Here is a 26,768-nt window from a genome sequence, read left to right on the forward strand (position 1 = left end):
AGCGTCAGGAGTTTGGGTTTTGCGTACCTAAGACTCATCAAGCCTACAAACAAGTGGGAGAGGAGGGGGGGGGGGAGGGAGTGCTGGGAATAGTCGCCCTAGGAATGTGTGCGCCGCGCTACAAATCTGCGCCGTGGGTTAGCGCACCTGCTGGAGCGATAAGTGTATAACCTAAAGGTTGTATGGTTTGTTTTTTAGTTTTATATTGCGAACTCGACCCGAAAGTATGAGCGCGCTGCACCAGGTGTATTACAGAGGGACACATTGATTTCTAGGCACGGGGAGAAATGGCGCTCATTCATAGCAATCTAATCTGCAATATATATGGTTTAACTGTGTTTTTCGTGTTTAGTGCGTGTATTATAAAACTCCAGGTCTGCACATATCTCCTTGCTGCAATTGCCTGTTCAGTCAGTTTGAATAACTTCAAGACGGCGTCTCCGTATCTCGATACGCAATCGTCTCCAATTTAGGAACTTCCTAAATTGGAGACGATTGCGTATCGAGATACGGAGACGCCGTCTTGAAGTTATTCGAACTGACTGAACAGGCAATTGCAGCAAGGAGATATTTTATGGTTGCCCACAGAGAATAGGAGGTGGGACCGTTGTTGACTACACTGAAACAGCCTTGAAATTATACAAGGTAATATCCTATCTGAGAATATAAAGAAATGTTTGGGAGCCGTTTGGAGTAACCAGATCCCTGGTCCCATAACAGTGGGATAACCATATACAGAAAAATTCCCCAAATATATGGGAAGACATTACTAAAGAAATTCTTTGGAAATCTCGCCACACTTTGAAACACAAATTGCGCCCTGAAGAAGTTCTGTTTGGCAGAACGAAACGCCTTGGCTGGTGTCTTGTCTATAAACGGACCATTAAAAGAACAATGAATTTTGTACATCACGACTCAGCGTTTCAATAATAAGGATATTTCAAAGACTTACCATTCTCCTATGATGGTTGGAGACACACATTTGTAGCGGTGCTTTTCCACTCAGGACAATAATGTCAGGTACCATTAGCCGGGAAGAAGGTACACTGGCTGTACTGTGTCTCAGTACGGGACCAGTACATGGGTGCTACCAATCAGAAACTGTGTGTGTGTTGGCATAGTGTACATTGTACATTTTGTGGGTATCAGAAATGAAACATTACAATTAAGACTGGTGCCATTGGTTAAGCGTTGTGCTGGTCTTAGCAGTCAGCCAGTACGGAGGTGCACTGGCTGAGCTGTGTGTGAGTCTCAGTACTAGAATGGAAGGCCTGCTGATGGGAGCTGTAGTATGTGGCTCTTAAAAGTGGAATATAAAGAAGCCCTTACAATATGAATTGAGGTGCACTGGGAGAGCTGTATGTTGATCTCGGTATGGAAACAGCACAGGCCAATGAAGTATGGATTGAGGGGCATTGGCAGAGAAAGAGCTCTGGAGTAGCACAGCATAGAGAGTTATGCCAGTCAGGATTGCCGTAGAGTTGGCAAAACCAAGAGGAGAGAGTGAGACCCGGAGGAACGAAGGGAGACAAAGTAAAGGGTGGCAATAGATTTGTGAATGGGTAAATTGGGGACGGAATGCCAGATTTGTGGGTGTGTCTCTAGGCAGACACGCTGAAGGACACCCCACCCATGAACGAATGAACAAATATGTGCAATTATACAGCGCCTTCCGTGTAGCTGACCTGCTCTGAGGAGTCCCACTAGACTGATGGACTCTAGGTCACCCTAGCACTCAGATCACCCACCCCAGGACTATGTTTGTTCCCAAAACCCAAACAAATAAGAAATAAAATACAGAGGCTGACACATAAAGCGCTCCATCTAATGATGGTGGGGCAGGTGGCCTATGGATTCAAGTACTGGGCTACAAAGACCAGGCTTTTGGCCATGCAAGCACTGCAAGGTTTGTAAGATCGCGGCCCCAACAAAAAATTAAAATCAAAAAGGGCTCAAAATGGAAAATACATCAACATTTGGCATGTAAGAGTGAATGTGTAATCTACATGATAGAATGCCCTTGCCATAAAAGATACATAGGGAGCACCATATTCGAAGTAAAAAAACGGATCTTAGAACATGTCCGAGCCACAACCCATAAGGACCGCACTAATGCAGTTGCAAAACAAATGCAGAGATAATGTGCTTTAGAACAAATCCCACTATCGGAAAGAGGAGGAGATCGGATTAAAATCTTACGACAAAAAGAATCCAAGCATATCCTTACATTTAGAATCCTGGACCCGAGAGGACTGAATCAGAACAAAGAACTTTATGTCCACCTTTAATTATCAACAGGAAGAATGTTTAAATCCCGGAATCAAGAAATGACTCACTGAAGGGTAAATAAAGGATAACATCATGGAGATAAAAAGATTTCCACCTTGAAAGGAAAAATAAGCTCACCAGGGAGCTAAAACGAAGTGAAGCAAAATAAAATCAAGGGACAAGAAAAACAGATGGACAATAATGTCACAACTGCAAATAAAACAGGCAGTTTTATGCAATTTAATATCGCTCACTAGAGAGAAGAGAAATTGCTAGAGAGTAATTGGTGCAAACATATCATGTAACGTTTAACTTGCATCTATATATAATTTTAAGCTTTCACTACTATCACTTTGAGCACTAACAAAACAAATGCGATAAAGCTTTTATTGAAAAAAACTGTCACGAACCACATTATCCACAATGCACTGGTTTCAAAATAGGAAGTGAACGTAGGCTGAAAATAAAAGGGGGTCCGTTTGCCATTGCTCGGCATCCCGTGATCAAGCCTTGTGGTAAAGCAAAACGCGTTGGGCGAAACAAGCATCTGAATTAAAGCCGCTGAAATTTCTAAACTACACGAGTGAGTGCCTACTTATTTTTCAACCTGAGGATTGGATGCTTTGATGAATACTTATCGGCTGGGCTCTGCCAAAAAAACTAATGAGGAGCGCCAGCGCCAACCAGGGTCAAATTTTGGATATACACATAGATACATACATACATACACACAAACACACAAACACACAAACACACACATACACACATACACACATATGTACATATGTCCAGACAAGTTGAGAAATCTAGAGCCCTTGGATTTCACACTAACACTCGGCTGACTGATATTCACAAAAAGGATTAGATTTCAAAAGGAAATTACATTTATGTCACTACAACTTTCATGTGTGAACTGAGCGAGAGGAAAGTAAACATTTTGGGGAGCCAAAAAGTCAATAGGTGAGACCTATTTATGAAGCCTTCAAGCAGAAAACTCAAAGCTTTATATTTTTTATTACTGGATTAAAGACCAGATTTACTAAAGCTTTGTGCGAAAATATGACTCACCATGATGCAAAACCTCACAGCCAGATTTACTATCTGGGGCAAAAGGTGCTGTCGAGAAGACGAGGCAGGTTTTCTCCACATGCTATGGTCTTGCCCTTGCCTCAACGATTACTGGAAACGTATCTGCACCGCACTAAACACAGTTACACAACTCCCAGTGCCGGCTGAGGCACTGGGTTGTCTTATGGGCCACCAGAGACGCTCAAAGATACAGAAGATACGATTAAAGTTCTTGGACCTAGCATTTATCCTAGCGGTGAGGGCCCTCACTATGAGGTGGAAAACCCAGAGATGCCCGGCTGTGTCCATCTGGCAAGCGGACATGCTTCAGTGGGGAAGGGCCGAGAGGGCAGCTCTGCGTGGGGAAGAGGTGAGAGGGTTACAGAAACAGCCCATTTCGCTGGAATGGGAGGCTATGCTGATTGAACTTGACACACTTGATTTATCGTCCAGGTAGCCCGTACTACCCCAATTTCATACCATACTAGGTGCCGGATAGCTACCGACTCCCAAGCCCTCAGATCAGGACTAATACTCTATAGTCCTAGACCATGTTCATCCCTAGAGCACTGTGTCTAGTAATCTACCCTGACCTTTACGAACCAAAAACGCCCGTGGCCAGGAGTTACAGAAGGGAAAGGCGGGTGGAGGGAGGGAATAGGGGGGGAGTTCTGTTCAGTTCTGTTACGTGTATTCCCATGCTGCTTTAATTTTGATGTGACTCACGTTAATACGTTGCGTTGCTGACAAAAACGCAACTGGAGTCCGTGTTCCAGGATTATTTGCTCATACAGAATTCATTACGTAAAATGTGCTGGAGCTAATTGTATAGTAATGTATGGAAAAGGTAGGAAACAGAAAATACCATCTCAGATGTAAGCTATGTAGGCTATGTAAAATGCCGTGCTCACCAATAAATTGTGTTTAAAAAAAACTATCTGGGGCAAAAGGTGTTGGTGATGATGCGTTGCACCAAGAGTAAATTACTAGGTAGCATCACTGCCATTACCCTAAGGTTTTGATGCAAAGCCTAATCTACAATAGCCAGGCAGAGCTTTTCATCATAAACTAAAGCCTCCGTGAAGCAGACAAATAGGAAATATGATTATTTCACACAAAAACAAACGCGCACACAGAGTGTGTGCTGCACTACTCAGCACACATCCAATGTGTTGGATCCTTCCAAGTTTATCTACGCATAGGAATACGTGCTTCCAATACAATTCTTACGCTAGAGAGCAGACACTAATCTCTGCACTAAGGTGCTAGACTGTGCATCACTCAAGACAGGCCTGTTTGTACACCAGCAGAGCGATGACAGTGCCAGCAGGTCAATCTTAGTAGATATAGGTCTGCGCTATGTTTTCTCCCTTGTGCAGCACATCACTGCAAATTTGTTTATTGCGCAGAGTACAAAATTTGTCAATTTGAGACATGGTTGTTGGTTCACAGGGGCAACCTGACATGGGTCACTGGATTTAGGTCACGTCATCTGGAAAATCAATTTTAGAGTCAGTGGTAGAGCTATTGCTAAACTCAGACAAATTGCTAGGCTAGGAAAGAACCCCCGATTCAGAACGTCGTCTAACCCACAGTAAAGTAATATGATGCCACCACATCCATGCTAGGGTGGGTTGCTCAGGAGCAGCAACAATAATAATAATAAGAACCTACTGTGGAGATCCCTGTGAGTTTATAGAGGCTGGCTCTTATATCAATTGCAAAACACTAGGGTTGCGCACAGTCCGAAGCTGGACACTTATAATTTTTTCATTCAGAGACAAGAAAATCTAATCATTAATGTGTTTCAGCAGAGATTAGCACTAGGCTCTTTTCTGCCGTAACAGTATTTTTGTTTTACATTTCAATTGCACAGGGAGCACAGTGGGTGATCTGCTGAATGTAGTAACTAAAACACTGGAGTGGATGTATGTATGCTCTTGGTGATCCTTAATGGCAGTGCTACACACAGCATGGGCAGAACAATTAAAACATTACTTCCCTCAAAACTTTGGTTTGCAGATGGTTTCGGCAATAGGCTAACAGACACTGTGCTCAATTCCACTATCTAGTCTTGGAGGTTGGGGAGAGAATTTGTTCATAAAAATGTAGTAAAAAATGTCCTATTTGGGAGACATAGAAAAGCTAAACCACTGATGGTAGGAATTTGAGGTGTTAGCATAGAAAATGTCTATCCTTGAAAAATCTGCAAGTTCTATTAATGTCCAGCTAGCCTCTTTATGCTCTTTATATCTGCCTCAACTGGTCTTGCCACCCACTCAAGACACACCATTGTTCTGATTTTTTCAGTTTGCTGGCGACCTGTCCTCCTGAGCCCGCACTAAGGGCCGACCACTATTTGATTTTTTTCAATTGGAAAACAGATAAACCTTGCCAGCAGGGCAGGTTGGCGGACCACACTGTTTTTAGGATGTGGAATAAGGTGAAAATGTATGATTGGGTGGATCTCATTGCCAACACTCACCCTTGTCTGACCTATGATGTGGACTAAAATGTGGGGGCTGTCAACTGTTGGCTAGCAGCAGATGTGCTGGCTCATCTGCAAGAGCTGAAAAAGAGGCAAGGCAGACTCCGGGCCTCTTGGTTCTCTGCTTCTTTGGCTGCTGGACGTAAATCATGCAAAAAGCTCAAAATAATTTGCCGTAACTTCTACTCATCTAACAGCAAATCGAACTACAAATTCGCTCTTAGAGCCTACCACGTCTTAAGCAGTGACACCCCCACCATCACCGTACTGCAGGGTCCAACGTTACGCCACTGCTCTGAAGCAGGCTCAAAGTTTGTATTTAGCCTACAAAATTATTTCCGCGGAGCAAAACTCCCACTCCATCTTTCAGATTGTCAAATCTTCTCTATCCGGAGCCCTGCCACAGGGCAATTACACCGTTCCAAGAGTTGTGCAATGGGCTATCAATGTTCTTTGCAACAAAAATCACCAATATTCAAAGATCACTGCCTGCTCTGCAGGAGAGTCTCTCCTGTCCGCCATGTGGATCCTGATTACCATAGCAACAGACTTATCCAGTTCAGGCCTATTTCATTTGAACACACTAGAGAAGCCATTTTGAAATTTGAATCTGGCTAACCTCTGGATGCCTGTCCCCCCTACCTCGTTAGCTGCTGCAGTACATGTCACCAATCCTGTGATTAATCACATCTTCAACCATTCCCTTTCCTCTGGGGGTCATTTGGAAACTGGCTAAAGTTGTCTCTCTGCTCAAGAAGCCTGCATTAGACCCAATATCTTTCGCAACTATAGCCCTATTTCTTTTCTTCTGGCCCTCACTAATAGGTGGAAAAAACTGATCAATACCAAGTTTTCAGATTATCTTGAGCAAAGCAAGCTGATACACCCCACCCCACCCCATCCAATACATAGTCACGAGCTGTGAATCCCACAATCTGTGTGCTCAGTTTGGAACCACCAGGAACAAGGTCATTGAGGTATAATGCATTGTTCCACTAAATGCGTCGGAAGCGATGTGAGAGGGGGAGGAATACTCAAACATCTCTATCAATGTATCCACTGTACAAATTCCCTTTGGATTGGGGCTTTCTGTACTCGAATATGTAGCTTCATCACTTCGGATTTTCCCTGTGTGACAAACAAATATAGGTCTGTTTCATCCTGGTCCTTGAAAGGACCACTATAGGAGTGGTATATTCAGCTCCCCCTCTTTGGTGTACTTAAGCAGAGATGGAAGTAACCAGTCATGTGTTCTCCTAACATAAATGGGCTTAGGCAATTCTATATCCCTTGTGCTAATCGGGACAAATATAGATAGGTGTGTCACCCCTTACTTCTGCAGTTTGCAGAATGTGGATGGATTAGTGGTTCTTGGCTGGAAAGAAGTCTCAAATAAACTCCCTTTCCCTTCCAAAACCGATATGTGTAATAGTTACCTGTAAAGCTTCTAAATTATGCACACTCCTAGATGGATCTACAACTTTGCTAAAGCAGGATATATGGCTGGAGTTTCTACCCAACGAGAGTTGTAACGACAGGTAAAAAAGCATGCGGAGTTCAGGAAATGAGTAATTGTAAGGTAGTTGAGAATGTAGCACCAGCACATGAAACAATCATGAAGAAGAGGAACGACACAGACTGCTTGAAATGAGAACTATTGTAGCAATCCAGCGGTGACTGCAGCTCAACCACTGCGTGCCTCTAATCAAGGAAATCACAAAGTGTGCACCATTAGCTCCAATTAAAGATATCAAGATTCCATAAAAATAGCGGGGGTGGGGGGAGATGGATTAGTCCTTCTGGTGATAGTAAACTTGGAACGTGTAACCAAACTGGACTGGCTGGTACCAGGATCAGAAGGTAATACCACTGCTGAGGTGCGAAACAGTGTTTTTTTAGTATTTAATTAAAACAGGGTCTACCCAAGGGCGCCACTTTAAAACTTCATAGACTCAGGGTGCGACAAATGGTGGGGGATATTTTACACTGCAGGTAAACACTGTCACCGCAGTGTCATTATTTACCAGCAGCTGCAAATACCCCTCTTTCCAAGCCTTCCCTCAGAAAATGGGGCAATACATACAGATTTGGGGGTTATCGCGCTAGAATACCATCAATTGGATACATTATTTTTTTAACTGTTTATTGGCATTTTTCGGTACAGCAACAACAGTTAAAGTGTAGGGCAGGCATTACATTGACAAAGCGTGTATAAATCAGTATAGTACAAAGGATGAGTTAGAATATACAGGACTCATTATACATTAGCGGGCATGGGTATACCTGGCAGGCAGAATTTCACATCAGTCCTACTAGTGGTCAGCCCCTTTATTAATAGGCCCATCGCTCCCAGCTAAGCAGTTAGGGGCATATTTACAATAACTGGCGCATCCCTGCAAATCAGCAGGGATGCGCCAGTTATTGTGCGCCACAGCTCCGCCATCATGGATCGCCGCATTTACAATGCGGCGCACCATGGTGCAAAAACGGCACAGATGTGTGACGCATCTGTGCCATAAAAGTGACGCATTGCTCGAGTTGCGTCGCAAGCACGACGCAGCTCCAGCAATGCTCTGGGGGCCCTATCTAGTTAATGCTACGTCAATCCTTACGCCTGCTTCAGGCAGGCGCAGGGTTTTGACGCAGCATGGGCCTAAAAGTGACAGAGTGAAATCTTGTACATTTCACTCAGCCACTTTTAGGAGGCGTTCCTGTGCCGGAACGCCCCCCCTTGCACAGGAACGCCTACATGTGGCGCAGGGCATTACAACGTGACGCATCTCCTAGATGCGTCACGTTGTAAGTACCCCTGCACCATTGAGCAGGATTTGCGCCGCCGCGTCACAAAAGTGACGCAACGGCGGTGTAAATGAGGCACAAGGGGCTTGTAAATCTGCCCCTAAGTTCGCTACGGTGCAGCGCCCGCCATCCTCCGTGCTGCTCGCAGCCGTCCTGCACAGACAGCCAGTGAGAGGTTCCCAGATATGGCAGGGCCGTGATCGGAGGGGCAGCAACTCAGCGTATATATTGTTTTGCTCCCCACAGTGAGGTCAGCCAGCCATTCCTTGAATTTGGGCGCCCTGCCCCTCCCCCATCTGCAGGCAATTCTGCGCTTGGCAACAAGTAAGCCTATCGGCAGGAATAGTTTAATGAGACCTTTGTGCCCTGGGAGATACCCCAGCAGGCTCATTTCTGGTGTGAGCTCGAGCTATCCCCCTATCATATCACCCAGGGCTCTCCCCACCTCAGTCCAGTAATGCGCTATGGGCCTATATTCCAAAATCACATGTAGGAAACCCGCACACTCCTGCCTGCAGCGATCGCATCCATCGCTTTTCCTTAATTTGAGTTTGTGTAGCCTTAGCGTCGTATAGAACATTATGTGGAGAAATTTAAAAAGGATACTTCTGAACCGGCTACTAGCAGTGATACGTTCAGTTTGTTGACAGTTGTACTCCTAGGCCTGCTCTGTGATAGGGTGTCCCAATTCGGCTTCCCACACCGGTTTTGCTTTCAGAGTGTTGTGGGTCCCCGCCCCTACGGAGGCCTCATATGCGGAACACTGCATGTGGTGCTCCTGCCGGTATCGTTTGATGTAATGGGAGCAGTGTGCATCTATTGGAATTTACCAGGAAATGTACACAGGTACATTTCGACAGAACTGACCTGCCTGCATTTACTTGAGGGGAAGAGGGGTGGAGGCCGTGAAGGAATGGAGGGGAGGGAGAATTTGGAAGGACAGCGAAACTCGTCATTCAAATCTGTGCAGTCAGAGGAGTTACCACGCATCAGAGGGAGAGACTACAGGAAAACCACAACTTACATCACCACCAGGTCTTAGAAGATAGAAAAAAACTACCAAATGGTCTTTGTTTACCACACGACATGGAAAACAATTAAAAGTGCATGCAATCTGAGAGGCCGTTCGTACAATGACGTCGTAGGATGTCCGCTGTTAGGCAAGCCCTTCCTGCAAGGCCGCATGCCAGACCGGATATGTAAATTGCTATTTTGAACGATTTCCCGTGAGACAAGATCTTCGGGAACCAAAAGCAATTAGCGTTTAATCCTTTCCTCTGCCAAAAGTATTGTGTAAAATTAGTTCCCCATTAGGTGGGTTTGCACAAGAACACAACCGGACAGGGGCGGCTGGTGACATTTTACAGTGGTGTGGCGAAAACTGATTAGCAAGTGCGGGCCCCAGGCCACTCAGGCCGGCGGCGACCCCCCCCCCCCACCCCACCCCCCCATACACAACTCTCAAAGAAATGTATTCACACACGCATACACACAAACATCCATTCACAACACTCTCCACCAAACATTCATGCATACACGCACGCTCGCACCAAACACTTTAAAATAAAAGAAAAACACACTCTTACCTTGCTGCCGGTCCCGGTCCGCGCCACCTCTGGGCTCTGCTCCCCACACGTCACAGGCTCACAGCGCCCCTGGCAAATCCTGGCGCCAGGGGCACAGGTACCTTCTGGCCCTCAGCACGCCCATTAGGGCTCTGATGGGCATGCGCAAGGCCGCAAAAACACAAGTGCGCATGCGTGGGCACGGGTAAAATTTCACCCTCCGTCCCCACGCATGCGTACTTGTGTTGCCGCCTGAACAATCATGTCAATCAAACATGACGCCCGCCCGGCGGTCTGACGTCATGTTGATTCATTGACATGATTGTCATGAGGGAGCTGCGGGCAGGGGGGGGGCAACGCCCCCACGCCCCAATGGACGAACCGCGCCTGCAACCAGATAGTAAGGTGTCTTTGAAAGCTAGATTTCCACCCGACAAAATTAGGAGGTTAGGCCAATAGACAAACATGCGTTGAGACACGCTACTAACAAGCAAGCAAAAACCCACAGGTGGCTTACGAGCGTCATTAATCGGCTAACTCTTTAACCCACATCCCACAGGCAGAAGGGTCATGTGACTTGTGTAACAGACAAGTTGGGCGTCAATGCGACAGGTAAGGCGCACAAAAAAACATGATTGTATTTTCTGTATCCTTTGTGCTCTAATATTGTCAGTCATCCCTGTCCCACACTATAGCAACCAAGGTATGCTCGCAAAAAAAGAACAAGCATTTGCAATGCAATAGGTCTCGGATTTACGCGACTTTGAGCTATTGGTATTGCAAAAGACAATGCCTTGTTTATGTTTTCGTTTTTAAAACATAAATAAAAAGCATTGCCACTTGCAATGCTAAAAGCCAGGGCCGGACTGGGAACCAAAACCGGCCTCGGCAAAGTGCTCGGCCGGCCCCCAGGGGGAGGTCTGAGCTCTCTGGCGGGCCGGTTTTTGGCCGATTTTGTTGCAGGGCCGATTTTGCAGCTATGCTGCATAAACAGCCCTGTAACAAAACCGGCCCCCAGGAGCCCAAAACCGGCCTCCACCCTTGCGGCGCACCAGGGGATTGCCCGGTGCCCGCAACGGCCAGTTTAAACTTTGGTCAATGCGAGACCGAAGTCAGGCAAAGCACTGAACCCCGGAGCTGGCCTGGCTGACGTTGTTCTACTGCTGCGTCTGCGCCCAGGCGGCGTACCGGCCTTGCGGCTCCTTCCACCTGCTCTGCCACTGCTATGGCCCGCTGCTGCCCTCCGTGATTTCACCCAAAGCAAAAAGTCGTCAGCATCGCTCCCAGCAACATCGTAAAAAATAAAATATATCACATGGTTATTTTACTATGTTGTTGGGAGCTCAGCCACTGACACTGGTTTGAGTAAAATCATGGACAGGAGAAAGGCATGTGTCTGCCATAATTTTATGAAAAAAATTAGTTGGCTGAGCTGCACACAACAAAACGCACAGAAGCCCTCATTTAATGTTAAAGTAAATTTAAAAAAAAGTTAAGTGAACTGCCTGCCCGTCCCGAGAGAGTGGTGGGTGTGGCCCCATTGTGAAAGTGCGCAAACCGTGCTGCAAACAACCAAAAAGCGGTCGCCATTGCCAATGCTCGCGCCCCACCAGTGGTGTTTACATTAATTAAGCAAATAATTCTTGCTAGGGGCTAATACAAGTTATACAGTAAGGACATGGTAAAAGAGCCAGTCCTGATGGGAGGTTACAAATGAAGCATCAGACCGATGGACACTTTGGGTGATGGGTACAGATGGTGATGATGGGAATGGGCGAGACTGGTGAAAGACAGGAGAAGAGAGAAGAGGAAGCATGTCAGTCACTACTTAAGGAGAGAGGTCAATTTAGGGTACTCACATGAGCTGTAAGTTTCCTCTTTGCTCCCCTTAAGATACATTCTGCTCCCTGAATCTCTGGACAAAACCACCTATCCTTATGGCCCATCCATGCTTCTCAATGGCCCTCCCAGATCCCAAGTCCTAGAACCGAGCCTGATCAGGCCCATATTTTCTTGTCTATATAGATAGCGGTATTTTCTTGGGGGGGTGGGGGGGGACCTTTCTGGAGCAGTCACTGGTAAGGGCCGAGCCTGCGGCATCTATGGGGCGAGAAGAGGGTCTAGAGATGAAGGGCAGACTCTGTTTATTGTATGGCAGTGACTACCAGAAGGCAGCTTCTATCTACTCCACACGCCAATCTTCTTGCCTCCGAAGAGGTACATGAAAACAGCCCTTACCTTCCACCCCACGATTGCATGTCTTTAATAATCCAAGTTCCTCCGCTAGGCTTTCGCTGATTTCAACATATTAAGGACTCTCTAACTGACGTGGATAAGCGAAAGCAAGGAGAGGCAAGCGGATGGTTAGTTTATGCTGATTGACAGGCTAAAAAAGACATTACTGAGACATGCTGGTTGTCTGCCCTACAAGTCCCGCTATTGGCTAGTAAAATACAGCACCTACACAAAAAAATAACTTGAACCTTTAAAAAAAAAAAAAACACAACTATGCGTTAAAAAAAAAATACACAAGTGCAAGTAACGCTCCGTGCCACTTTGCTCTGGTGAACAATTTGCCCTTTTCAGAAGGCAATGGTATAAGCTATTTTAGTGCACGAGTCATACGTGTGTGACAGAGTTTCCCCGTTTTGCGCACGCTGTAAGTCTGCGGTTTCTACCGCTTCCTAGTCACTTAAAAAAACACAATCATTTGCAACGCAATAGGTCTTGCATTTGCGAGAGTTTAAGCTATTGGCATTGTAAATTATAATGTCTTATTTATGTGTTTTGATAATTAACAAATAAATAAAAGGCATCATCATTTACAATTCCAATGGCGCAAACTTTTGTGAATGCAAGGCCTCGGCTGCCATTATCCCGGGCAGCTTGTAAAGTCAAAGCACAAATGGTGCGTTAATGTTGCAGGAAAACATGTGTGCCTGCAGTAGGTGAAACAAAAACAAAAATAGCGTTTACAGATTAAAGACGAAGTACCGTGTAACAGCCGAAGTAAAAGGGCCAGTCCTCAAGGGAGGTTACAAACGAAGACAAGGTGGTACTAACAAGCCTAATAACGAATCAGAAGCCAGCATTTACAAAGGACAATGACAAAAGCCAATGACAAATATGGGTGGAGTGGGTGGGGCTTCAAGTACGCATTCCAATACAGCTTCGCTCGCAGAGCAGCGTATGTGCTGCCCAAGCTTGACCTAAAAAACAGAAGGAAATACTGCCTTTTGTTAAAGTGAACAGTTTTATGTTGTGTACCATTGCCTTACTTTGTGCCACCAGACGATTTACAACGAGTGCCAAGAACTATCAGACCACTATTACTTGATGTCACAACCAGCATTGTGGCTACCACCAAGTCTAAACTCCCTCGTCAGCCTCAGGGAAGGTATTATGTACACTCATGGTCCCTGTGAGGAACGAGCACTGAAGATGGGTGAGCATAAAGGAAGGGTGCTCTTATGATCTCATGACCTCCACCAGAGTGTTTTTCCCCTAGTTTAATTGTGCAGCCCACTTCGGATAGTCTTGGTTCGCTTAATCTAGTGTATACTTCTTTATCCCATTGTGCAAGTCTTTGAAAAATATACAACCCACTACAATCTATACTCTAATGTGATCCTTGTTTCTGCACCTTTTTGAATGGCATATTTGGGGGGCTTTAACCTAGTATAACATAAGTATATGTAAAATGCACGTTCAGCCGCTGGGGCATTTGTGCTGAATAACACGTTACTCAATGAAACTGATTTTATGGACTTTGTAAAGGGTAAAGACTGAGTGGACCCGCCTGTGACCCGGAGTGCCAACATAGATCCATGCAGCGGATGAAATATTAGTCTACTGAGCCACAAGGCCAGGCTTAAAGAATCAAGTGTGTCCCTCTCCATCCCAAAGCCTCTCCAATAGTCACCACTAGTTCAGTAAAGAATATTTGTTCCAGTTTTCTAAGGGTCATGTTCTGATTGGACATACCTTTATATTGCCTCTGTTGGGCCTGGAGATCTTAAGCACATCAAACCATAGGTGTTCCCAGTAGTCCTGGGTGATTTCAGTATTTAGAGCGATCTCTCCATTACCATGCAGGGCTAAAGTACAATTGTTGAGCTCACCTTAATTATCTTGCAGAACCTAGAAAAAAGACTTTATGGGCAAGTAAACTTTTAAAGGAGCTTAAAACACAGTCCAGTCTCTCATACCAGCTTGCCTGTAGGGCCGGGGCAGCATGTGGTTTCATTCGTCACCCCTGCCCACAAGACCCCTCTGAGGAGCCTATATCCCTGCTTACATTGGTCAAAGAATTTGATCAATTTATTTGGTTTCCCTTAAGCATGTCAGAAATCATGCTATACCCACATTCCATGTTCACTATATCAAACATTTCTTTTGAGGATTTGGAGTCATTTTTAATCCACTGGATAAGTGTGGAGCGCTTGGTGGCTTCGAGTAGCAGGTGATTTGCGGATATCACAAATAAGCACATTTTAGGCAGATTTCTCCTAATCAACCGGATACTACCAGAGAGCGATCTGCCTGACACAGCCTACTTCCTTTGACCCAAAGTTTGTTTGATTATGTTCTTACTCCACCACCAATCAAAAGGTGTACAGTCCACTCTATGCTTTGTCAACTCATTAAATAATTCGAAGCACGGTACATAACTTATGTCAACGCACTACGAAATTGAAAAGGCAAGAAAAAAAACACAAAAAAAAAACAAGAACAAATATTCTTGCCAGGTAGAACTTACCTTGCTTCATTAACTTTCACTTTATCTCCCAGACACACAAAGTTCTCTATGTAGCCAGCGCTGCAGTTTATTTTCGTCCAATCAGGTTTGCAAACGTCCAAGAAGTGTGGCCGCAACCGACCTATCGTGTACTTGGCAATGTCCGTCAGGGATTGACTCGCAGCAGCCCCGAATATAAACGTTCCAATGGCTTTATAAATAGTGGCTACATAGTGATTTCTGACAAATGCATTTGATTGCAAACGATTATAATACACAGACAGTGCTTCTCCTAAAATAATCTGAAATAAATACAAACAAAAAGGTAAATATCTCCATAAAAATGTTCACTTTAACAATTGTTTAATGCAACTATAAAAACCTAGATTGTTGTAAATAAAAAATGAAGCATACTAGAACATTCAACACTCATCTAAGTCTTTGATATCCTGAATGGTGCAAGTGATGGTAAAAAAAAAATGCAGCTTTCGCGCAACAAAATGAAACCTCAAAAAAAGTACTTTCCAATGTACAAACATTGTCTATTTAGCTTACATCAGGCAAGGTTTGCTGAACATGGGCATGACTCTAGGTACAGCCGAGGGAAAATGTATAACCGAATGAAGAGATGGACAGTAGTTTTGCTGGAGCGTCAACGCTGGATTATACAAAGAGTAACTAAGGAAAATACCCCAGTACAACAAAATAATTAATTTGACGCCTCCAACAGTAATAAATACATCCATAGAAATCACTTTAGGATCATAACGACATGGTTAAATTAGTCAATATACACGTGGAACTAGGTTCTTTAATATATTATAACAGTTGGCGTATTCTGCCAACCAGCAACACACAGATATCCCACTTTGTGTCTGTTCCATTCAATATTCAGTGGAAGGTTTACTGTTCTGATGAACTCCATCATATAAATCTTAGCACAGGAAGAACTACACCACCACTCAATAGTCCCCACAAACTCTAACAAGTAACATCTTAAACGTAAACCACAAACTTGTACCAGTGCCTCCAACTTCTCTTTCCACAGAAATGAGGAAATGTTGGAGGCTTTGTGGAATGGATAATAGCATACTGTAAACAAGTGTATCAACAGGAATGAAACCCTTGCCACATTACATCCCAATCTACCCACAGGGATCGCCCTTCATAAGGGCACATATAATTAAACAGCTAGCTTCCATTCCTTCCCAGGCATCCCAGAGTAAGTAGGAGTGCCCATGCCAAGAAAGTGGTGGGCTGGCATGAGCACTACTTGGAAAAAAACTGGGGGTAGGCGGCAAGTGGCAGGAGTGCAAAACCAGTGTTCAGAGGAAACCTCGTATTCCTCAAGTAAAACGAAATCCCTCCATCGCCTTTCCTCCAAGAAATGGGTACCACAGGGCAAGAAATTATGCTGGGCAGAGATTTTCTGTTTCTCTTGTTGGATAAAGTCGCTTTTCAAGTTTCAGCTTAATAAATATGGATCCATGAAAAACATTGAAATAAACTTGGGGATTCAATCATTTGATTTCAAAAGTGACAAATGTGTCCATGTTTCTTTTTTGAAGTATGCACCAATGAATTGCCAAATCAAAAGGACCCATGTGGACAGAATGCAAAAACAACAAATGATGTACAGAATGTTGAACAATGTCAAACATTCACCCCAGTACAGAGATCTTGGTCTAAATCCATCGTTTTTGCTCCCCATGCCATTCAAGTTTAAACCCAGCCATAAGTAAATCAGTCTTGACCCGGTTTCCCGTGGGAACAGTCCAACCCGAACTGCCAGGTACAGGTCTTTCTGCACTGGAAACAAGCATCCTAGTACCGGTTTTAGAGTTTCACCCTCAGTCAGGCTAGCTTGATTCCAGTGGCATGGACAGCCCGGGACCTACATGTTTCCGTTCCAGGGAGGACCTGGCTTGGCAGTTCCATCTGGACTGTTCCCATGAGGCAAATGGTCAAGACTGATTTGCATATGGCTGGGTCTAAACTGGGGTGGCATGGTGAGCAAAACAATGGAATTATTAGATCTCTTGACTGGGGGTGAATGTTTGATTTGCTCTGCATTCCGTCCATCATCGGATTTTCTTTTGCAGAATGGAGAAAGACTTTTACATTCACAAATAGAAAAAAACTTCACCAGAAGAGATTACACATTCCAGGCAAGGAAAAAAAAAAAACATTTTAAAATGTTCAAAACACACATGGAAAGATTTCATATCTTGACCCAGACCATTGGTACTATCAACATCAAAATGAAGCTTCAAAAAGTCTACTTATCAATTTATGAAACCACATTGTTGTTTTGACCTTCGATCACCAAATGTTTGCAACATCGAACACGGATATGAACCAAAACACATGCGAGCATCCATGGGTATACAGATCGTTTTAGGTTTATTATTATCCTCTTTTATGCCAGGCCTTTTCCCAAACAGGCTATTTGCCTGCATGTACTATACTAGAACAAGACTGGGGATGGCCCAAAAAAATGATTGCACCTGCACAGCATGTAAGATTTTATTAGCGGAAATAAGATTTTATTACCTTAAGTGAGATTGAACAGGCACTGTTTTAAGTATGTACATTCTTTGCAAATTAATAGTTAAAAACTTGGAAAACAGAACGCCACATAAAAAAATTATGTATCGACTCCTCTTGCTTGAAGCCATTTACGTTAAAAAAAGAATTTTAGCATTCCATGATAGGAGTGCTGCTTTCTCACATACAAAAAAACAAACTTACCATGTGGAAGACCACGCAGAGTGAATTAATCACAGATGCCAGAAGTCTTATTTCCCAAACTGGCGAGACTTCGAGTCACTACTGACTTTATTAACAATGTCAGATGGGGAACTAGAACACTCTTCCTCTGTATCACAGTGTGTTGCCATCTAGAGTTCCTCTACAGAGCCTATGGTAGCCTCTATCTGCATAAATATAAATATCTTGTTTACCGTCTTAAGCAAAGGTGTTCTAGTGAGCCAAACCTTGAACTTCCCTTTCCTCAGTATCCACAGGGCACTCCTTTATTCCAGTGTGATCAGTGATAAACATATTAACTTCAGGATCTGCTTCATTTAAGAGTTCGATATTTCTTAGCGGTTGCATTACCAGAGACCACCCTCCTGCATCTAATTTCACACAGTGTCCAGAATTGTTCCTCTCCATCAGTCCAGCACATAAGGACAGCGACAGGGTCTGGACTGCAGCAGTGTTAAGAAGGTTTTAACTCCTGATTCCAGGTCTTTGCTTGCCACCTCAAATGATCTACCAGATTGTGCAACGTTTGCAGCATGGTCTACCTCTGTTTGCCACTCCCAGTGACTAACCCATTTCAGTGTACACTGCTAAATTTCTGATATATTCACCTTATTCACTTAGTCGCTACTTCAGCCTTTTTACTGGACTTTAAAAACTCTTCGCCTCCAATATAGTCCCTTTATTGACTACCTCGACCCAGAGATGCTAACTATATGGTCTGACCTCATATAGACCTCTTCAAAGACCATAAATGGCCTCTCATCTCAGGTGAAACTGGCCAGGTCTACTGTTTTATTGGCAAGCAGTCTCCTCAACTTTTACTGCGGTTTATGGGGACAGAGGCTGCATCAATAGTATTGGGAGACATGGGAAGGAAGAGGGAAAGAATGCTGGAACCTTAATGTTTTTTTCTCTCCTCCTCCCCAACTACTAAACTGCCAGTGGTGAATAGGCCACAGCTTTGCCCAGTTCCTGCGCTAGCCTTATTCACGTGTGTCCATTTATGAGGCCTGCACCACGCTTCTTTAATCCAAAGTGCTCCCTCAGTCTTCACCCGCTGTGGGCGCCACCCCCCCCTTCAGCCTGATAGCTAAAATCCTCCTTGCCAGGTTTCACAGTAGGTCACCATTATGGCAGATTTATCCTGCTCCCCCTCACAAGATTTACCCGCCATACCTTCCATAAGCACAATATGTCCCTGCATAACTAATCTTATTCTCACCACCGGAGAAGATGCAAGCATCGAATGCCCGCCCCAGTTTGTAATCCTGCATCACCCTGCTTCAGAGTGGACTCTGGCCCTCCAGCTACTTCTAGGGCGGTGTGTAGTGGCATCAGAAAGGTGAACAGTGAAAGGTGTTCCTGCTTCCTCCCCCACCTTAACACCTCCATCCTCATACTTAAGCAGTGTGATTAACCCTTCAACTATATTAATGTAAGGGCGATTAAGTGAGACCAGGGAAGGTGGAACGCTACATGATAAAACCTAGCATTTGTATTTAGTTTCAAGAGCACCCACTTCTCATCTTTGCGGATGCGGTTACATACTCTGTACCCAAAGGTCTCTTCAGATACCAGGTACCACTCAAGTTAAGGACTGCGCGCAAAGCATACTTACACAGTGCTTATAACAATAAATAATCAGAAACGTTAAACTGCAAAATGTTCATTTTCACGGCCCAGTTCAAATGCGATTTCATGGAGAAAAAAAATACAAATTAAACTTACAACGAGAATAGTGAAAGGTATCATTATGGCAGCTAATAGGCCATAAGATATGGTTTCTTCTTTGGAAGGGTACCAGATGGAATCGTCATTACAGAAAAATCCTCGTTTGAAGGGGATATGCTTCACATTGAGAATTGCAAAAGGCAACCCAGCTATCAAAAAAGGGGAGAAAGCACAATTCGTTAAAATAGGATTCATAAAAAACGAAAGAAAGAAATAAGCTGTTCCCAGTGATGCAAACAAGGATTTTAAGTAATGCTTCAGTGGGTGCCACGACATTAGGCGGCATTTCCAAATGGCTAGCATTCTTAAAGAGTTCAACTAAAAACCCACCCAGCGTGCATTTCTTGAAGGCTTCCCTGTGCACGTGTTACACAGAGTCACAATTTCACAAGCTGTCTCTTAAGCATTCTAGTCGTGCCAGTGTGTTTCAGGTGATTACAACAAACGGTATTTTGCAAACCAGTTCCCTTTACAATCTTGGATAGCAAAGATAACAGTTGCTTGCGTCATCCAACCACAACTCCCAGCCAACAAATACTATCCTTGAATAAGCTCGCCTGACCGGCTGCGCAAGACTAAGGAATTGCTACAGCATTTGTTCAATAACTTGTTTTCAGCCCAAACATTTGACGCAACATTAACAATATTGTAACACCTTTTGTATCAGTTATAACAAAATTAAAACAAGGATAAGGTGTTTGGGATCAAGAATAGACTAATCCTGCAAAACCACGGGTGATAACGTATGGTTTCCCATATTGTGCTAATATATGAACGAGGCTAAACTACATTCTGCAGAGTAACCAAATACTTTTAAGTCAATCCACTGGAGGATACTTTATCATATTCTAACTGTGCACCGTGAAGGGCAAGCTAGCTGCGTCAGAGGACACGAATTGAGACAAGAAGCTAAACAAGGAATACAACATGACTCAGGACATACGCGAGGCTGGAAACTTAAAATGAGCAGATCAAGTGCTTAAAATCCCTACTTGCTGTATGACGACAGCTGCTCTGACATAGCTCGTAGACTCCCGTTACTCTCCTGTGCCCATCACATGCCCCTTTTCATTTGTGGCACGGTTTTCCTGCCATCATTCACGTCGTAAGGCAGCTCCACTAAATTATGCTTACAACACTACGGACAAAAGTGACGTGTGGTCACATTTCCACTCCTCTCTTGCAATCCGTGAAGTTGTTGAAGATTGCCCTCACTATTATGTAGTGGCATGCTTCAGCATAGGGCTGCTACAACATCCCTGTGCAGACCAACGCCTGGGATGAAGCAAAGGGAGGGGGAAGACAAAACTAACAGAACTGGTTTGGGATCTATGCAGTAAGTAACTTCTAAACGGACAGTGATTGTGCGAGTGTAAAACTACTTCTGAGACACCCTTCCAATTTTTTTATTAATTGGGAGATCCGGGGTAGGATTAATTACCTGTAACCTCTCCAAACGGGAGGACACAGACTAGAAACCAACAGTAACATGATTGGAAGAAGAGATCTGCACCAATTACATGACCAAGAAGAAATAGAATGCAATCACCACTAGCAAAATGTCTGGGAACCCCCACCACCCCTTCAGAGACTAGAACCTGAACAGTCACAAACACTGAACTGAGAAGACAGATATGCCGCAACACAGGTTGATGGAAGAGCACAAGAGCCATAGCGGATATGAATTAGGCATGGAGATGCAAGACCCTCAACCCCCCCCCCTACACTCGGCACACCGGAGATATAACTCAGGACAAAGTCAAAACTCTGGCAGGTTCACAAGGATGCTTTCGACCTCCATCCCCAAACAAGCATGTAGGAAAATTCGCTCAAGGAGACTTAATTATCGTCTACCCGAAACAGTTGAAAATACCTTGCAACCATCACTCCCCACCCATAAGGAACCAAAGCCTCTCCTCACCTTCGGCAGGTCATCCCTCAGACTGAACACCTGATTTACTAGCAGCAGCCAAGGACCAAGCATGACATGCCACTGCTGATCGGGAACATGCAAGTAGTACCAAAGTCCACGGTGCCCTCAGCTCCCTCTGTGTGCACAAGCTTGCAACATTTACACAGACTGCCAGGGGATCCGAAAGGCATACCTAAAGTCACCATAATGTACCTTGCAGTGAGCCAAAAAGGTAATCATGGCAAAGGCCTGCTAGAATGTATATATAATTATTACGGTTGCTAACCGCCCTTTGCCAGAATTAACAAGTGTACATTGCAAAAACAGTCCGTATTCGCTGCCATTGTTATTATTTATCGGGTTGACATAGCTCTCCTTCTCCCGGAGGCATTAGCAGAGCCATTGGAATGATGAGATTATGCGGCCTCAGTGATTTTTGCATAATTATAGACTTGCCACTTAATATATCATTTGCAGATTTTAAAATAAATAAATAAAAAAAAAAAAAAAAGGTTCTGGCTCAAATGGTTTAAAAGTTAACAGAACAGTAATGCATGTAGCAGATGGAAGGCCCTGTGCAAAGTTTGACTGTCACCTTTCTGTTGCATGTTATATTTCGGTGTTAATCTGGTACTAATGAGGTGCAACCAATGCCCAGAGAAAGTAAACAAGTGCAAAAATCACAAAATAATTAAGTAAAACGATCACAAAGTGCTGCATTAAGCTACATAATTTGAATATTCTTGCTGTATAATTTACTCAACCCTGCTGCGTAATTTGGCCCTTCCTTACCCCTTATTCCAGCAGCCCTGGGCATATTATTCTTTAGCCGGAAGTGGTAGGCTTTCAGTTATGTCCTGGACGCCAGGATACACTGGCTAAATCTGTGGGAATGGGAATTCCAACAGGATGGTGTATCCCCTGAGAAAGTTCGATTCAAGCCTTGATACCAAACTATGTCAGTGCACGCCACATCTGATATTCCATGCATTTCGGTAAAACAATTCAGTACACGACTGAAGCAGAATCGTCAGTGATACTGATTGGCTGCACCATAGTTTGCTCTGTCGAGTAAGTAGCTTCACAGTGAAAAAACAGCCTCAGAAACTGCGCTTTAGCTTCACCGTCAGCTTTTTAAATGCTGTTGAGATGCGATTTATCTAGAGCAGTGATTCTTAAACTTTTGGTTTCTGTGGACCCCCACTGAATCATTATTGGATTCTGGGGACCCCCCTCTGAATTATTATTAAAGTCCGGGGACCCCCCCACTGAGTCATTGGAATCCAGGGACTCCAGCCTAAGCAATTTCACGGATGTAAACTGCAAGGAATACACAAAAATATGGAAACAAGCATTCATCAAAGTACACAAGGCAGAAATATATTTTTTGAATTCACAAAACATTTTAATGAGAAGGTTGGAGCTTTCCTAAATTTAATTAAAGTCCACCCGACATCCATACTATATTCTGCTTAATTCCAACAAATCTTTTTGAGGATACCAACCTAACTTTTAGCCTCAAATTTCAAATTTCTCCACATTTATAAAATGTTTTAACATTAACAATTTTACATTTAGCTTGACTTTCTATATACACCATATTAATCAGTTAATATTACATTTTCTAAGCAGTTGTGCCCACCACTGAATAAGCGTAACCACAGGTTAAGAACCACTGCGCTAGAGGATACATGGTAAACTTTCTCCTCATATTCTTCAAGGGCAATGCACATGCACAGGAAGGACACTGCCACTCGTTTACACCCGCAGCAGGTACTGTGACTGACAGCAGACGTCATCAGCCTAAGCCTGCATTACCTTATATGGGCCTCTTAAGTAGGCGAGACAAAGAACAGGAACTTTCCACTCTGGTTATGACAGGCACTCGGTCATCTAACGCAATCCTCCTTGGTGGTGTTAAAGGCACAGTTTGCAATCCAGTGCCCTCTATTAGACACCGAAGCTGCCCGACGATTTGGAGGCATTCTGAATGCAACTATGTGGTCAAAAGTTGACAACTGTAGCTTTAGGTCTTAGTGGGAGAAAGCACTGGAACTGTGCATTGTAGGGGGTAGAGTAAAGGGATGATACCAAACCTGGAATTAGGTAAAACGTGGTTTCACCCAAATGGATCCACTTTTATAGAATGGCTCCAGTATTACTGCTGTGGGTTAAGTTCCTGTGTTCAAAGAGCATTTCAGAGAGCAGGTGAGGCTTCTAGAAGATTAAATGGTGTGTAAACAGAAGAGGGAGCTGTAGCTGGTTCCAACCCCAACGACATCACTAATTCTCAATGGAAGAGACCAAACCCCATCAATTCACCTTCCACCTATTTTGGTTGTACAGAAAATCTATAAAATCGCCACAGCAGCCATGTGTACGGACCGAGATATGTCGCTGCCTGCATCACACCTAAGGTAACAATTTGGCAGGCAGCAGCTTAGTGCAGCCATTACCCAGTCAGGTCGCATAGTGGCAGTGGCGGTGGGGGTGGTGACGGCAGCGATGGTGGAGGTGGTGTTGGGGTGCTTGAGCCCGAGACAGGAGGGCTCAATCAAGTCACTTCCAGGGCAGGACCCTGTTTAAATACCCTAAGGCTGCAAGGGTCATCTCTTTGGGCACGCGGAAAGCCAGATAACTTGTGCATCATAGATTCCAACTTTTCATAAACAAATAAAGCAGTTGCGGTGGTGCTATAAACAGGCAATGCAACTTCCAGTCATCCTACAGTTTTGCATTATGTGGCCAGATACCCTGCACCGTGATTAGGCAATTAGAACTTTACGTTGCACGTTAAGCTATCACAAATAATTCAGCAATTCGCTCACAGCAGTGTAACTATCAGATGAAAAATCCCATACACAACTGCAATCATCGAAAGAGTACTGATGTTCACTTCAGTGCATCATTCTTTATCCACATTTGCTGGCAGCCAAATCCTCGTACAAGCATTTAGCAAATTCACACACAGATGTTAACTTAGTCACTGCCCCCAAACCCACATAAATTGGATTAACAGTCAGGCCACAACGGGAGAAAAATACTGGATACTTGCCAAATTAACTTAATTTTCCAGCAATTGGGTAGCTGCACCTAGGAGGGTTAGGGAGGTGCTGTTTTAATAGCACTTGCTTGTTTCCTTATCTATTCTAGTCAGAGTTTAAATGGCACCACTATTTATATGGAAACATTATGCATTTCCAAATTTTAGGAAATCACAGGTACATTTGAGCACACATTTTATTTCGAATTTCAACCTTCACAAGCCTTTCTCCACTTGCCGATATTTTGGAAATATCCTCTCCAGAATTACGCACTGGGCTGCGCACGATTGGATGGTGGACCTCAGCACTGACTCAGCCTCAACAGATTGTGGTTTTATAATGATGGGTTCCCAGTCAATATGGACATGAAATTAAGCCGAATACTATGACAAACTCAATTTCAGCTCCACATATACCTGGTTTTGTGTGGGGGAGTCAATGTTATGCCTGCTGGGAACATTCCACGGCTCTAATTGTATATGAGCCTGGTAATCAAAAGGCATATGTCTTGTGGGTGGGCTATTCTAATTCAAATAATTCACTGGTGCTGTCGGAAGCAGCTACTCCTCACCTAGCATAGGAAGGTCCAATGCTCACACACAAAAAAAACCAACAAAAAAAAAAACCAGGTTTAGCACTCAACTGCACAGACAATAACTGCAGAGCAGTCAATGGCTCCCCCAGTAGTGGTTATGTTTGCTTTAAACTTAGGACAGAGTCACATATTTAGGCACGACACCTGGAATCTCACCTTCTTTCTGCCTAGCATAGTACTAATTTGTCACTTAATGTAACTTCCTCCATTAGGCACGTGCTTGCTTTGAACTGAAAGATAAGCAGCTACAGTCATCTGTCCAGTCTCACTGACGCGGTCTGGTGTGTCCCTATTTAACCTGAAGTAAAGCATATGGATAGCAGATGCAACCCTGAACTTTGTCAACCCGGGGTAAACAAATAAGGCACAGTCAAATCCTATACAGAGAATCATAAATTTGCACACATTGCACATTAGAGTATCACGCGTTAGTGAGATTAACAGTGGGAACAAAAGTTTCCAAACTATTCCTAGGATACCTTTTTAAAAGGAAATAAATTGCTGCCCATGCAAAAATAATTGATTTAGGTCAATAGGCTATTGCATGTGGTCAGCCTATCTATACTTATACTACTTTGAGACATTTGTACTTTCCGGGTGTATTGCACAATTAGGTAACGGGGATCAATGAAGCTCAATCTGTTGATTGTGGACACATGTATACGACATCAAGCAATGTACAATTCAATATGAATGGTGATCACAGTACAAAGCAAGTACATGTGTGATCTGCGGCCAGTCTTGGTTCAATTTGTCTGACTACTAACATTTAGTTACTTTTGCATGCACATTTTCTGTTTTAAGGCAAGATACCAAGGGTCAGCACCTTAACAAGGGTAATTCACAAAAAAGTTACCACTCAAATCTATATCCCATTCAGAGCATTAAGGGGCAGCAGTGTAAATGAGGGAATGGTTTAACACAAATAGTCTGTCAGATCATTCACTCTGTGCAATGGCTTGGAGTCAATCTGCTCCAATAAAACCAGCACCTCGCAGGGGTGATCTGTGCCGCCAGCATAGGCAGATTATGCTGCCACTGAATGAACTTTCCTGAGTTTTGATCATTTGAGGCCCCATCAAGATAAAGGATCTGGGTGTCCAGTTCACAGTAAACGAGTAAGGTCAATAACTTGGCGTGTAGGGGCTCGGTTCTGGAGGTACATATGCCAGTCACAACTACTTTAATCAGTGTGCGCCAAGACAACGTGAGTTATGCTTTACTGTACTCAGCAGCAAAATACTAGTGAACCAATAGCGAGTAGGGGCGCTCGGTGAATGCAACAAGAATTTAGGTCATATAGGGTTACAAGCAATGCTGGGGGGGGGGGGGGGGGCCTCAACGCTGGCAGTTATTATTATTAAATTATTATTATTATTAAACCATTTTATAGCGCGCTCTGCTACTGAGGAGTATCCTGGCGCGGGGGAAAGAACAGCGAAACCACGTGCTTTCAGAAAAGGAATCTCAAGTAGCACTGTTGAACAGATGAGTTTTTAGGTGTTTTTTGAAGACGGCTACATTGGGTGTGGAGCGCAATTGAAGAGGAAGGGCATTCCAAGCGCGCGCCACGACCACCGCAATCGACTGGCCGCCAAGCCTGGCACGCTTGAAACGGGGAAGGGATAATTGAAACAGAGTGGAAGATCTCAGAGTACGTGTGGGAATGTAGCTAACAAACCTTTTCCTCAGGTACTGGGGGCCTTGTTGGTGGATAGCACGAAACGCCAAAACTAGCGACTTAAACCGGATGCGCTGTGCAACCGGAAGCCAGTGTAGTAAGCGCAACTC

The 26,768-nt window shown here is 44.1% G+C and overlaps 1 protein-coding gene across 2 annotated transcripts in view; it reads right to left on the reverse strand.

Annotated features, from left to right (window-relative positions):
- PLPP1 (phospholipid phosphatase 1) overlaps positions 1–26,768 on the reverse strand; it is a 319,610-nt gene that overhangs the window by 159,211 nt on the left and 133,631 nt on the right. Inside the window, exons 2-3 of one of the 2 annotated variants that reach the window (XM_078675089.1) lie at positions 19,424–19,575; positions 14,948–15,228 (exon numbers count right to left, since the gene is read on the reverse strand). In XM_078675089.1, coding sequence (XP_078531215.1) covers positions 14,948–15,228; positions 19,424–19,575 — 433 coding nt within the window. The remainder of the gene's footprint in view (positions 1–14,947; positions 15,229–19,423; positions 19,576–26,768) is intronic. The other variant, XM_078675088.1, reaches the window with a different exon arrangement.

This window comes from Lissotriton helveticus, chromosome 2_1 (genome assembly GCF_964261635.1).
Source record: "Lissotriton helveticus chromosome 2_1, aLisHel1.1, whole genome shotgun sequence".
In the NCBI taxonomy this organism is placed as follows: domain Eukaryota; kingdom Metazoa; phylum Chordata; class Amphibia; order Caudata; family Salamandridae; genus Lissotriton; species Lissotriton helveticus.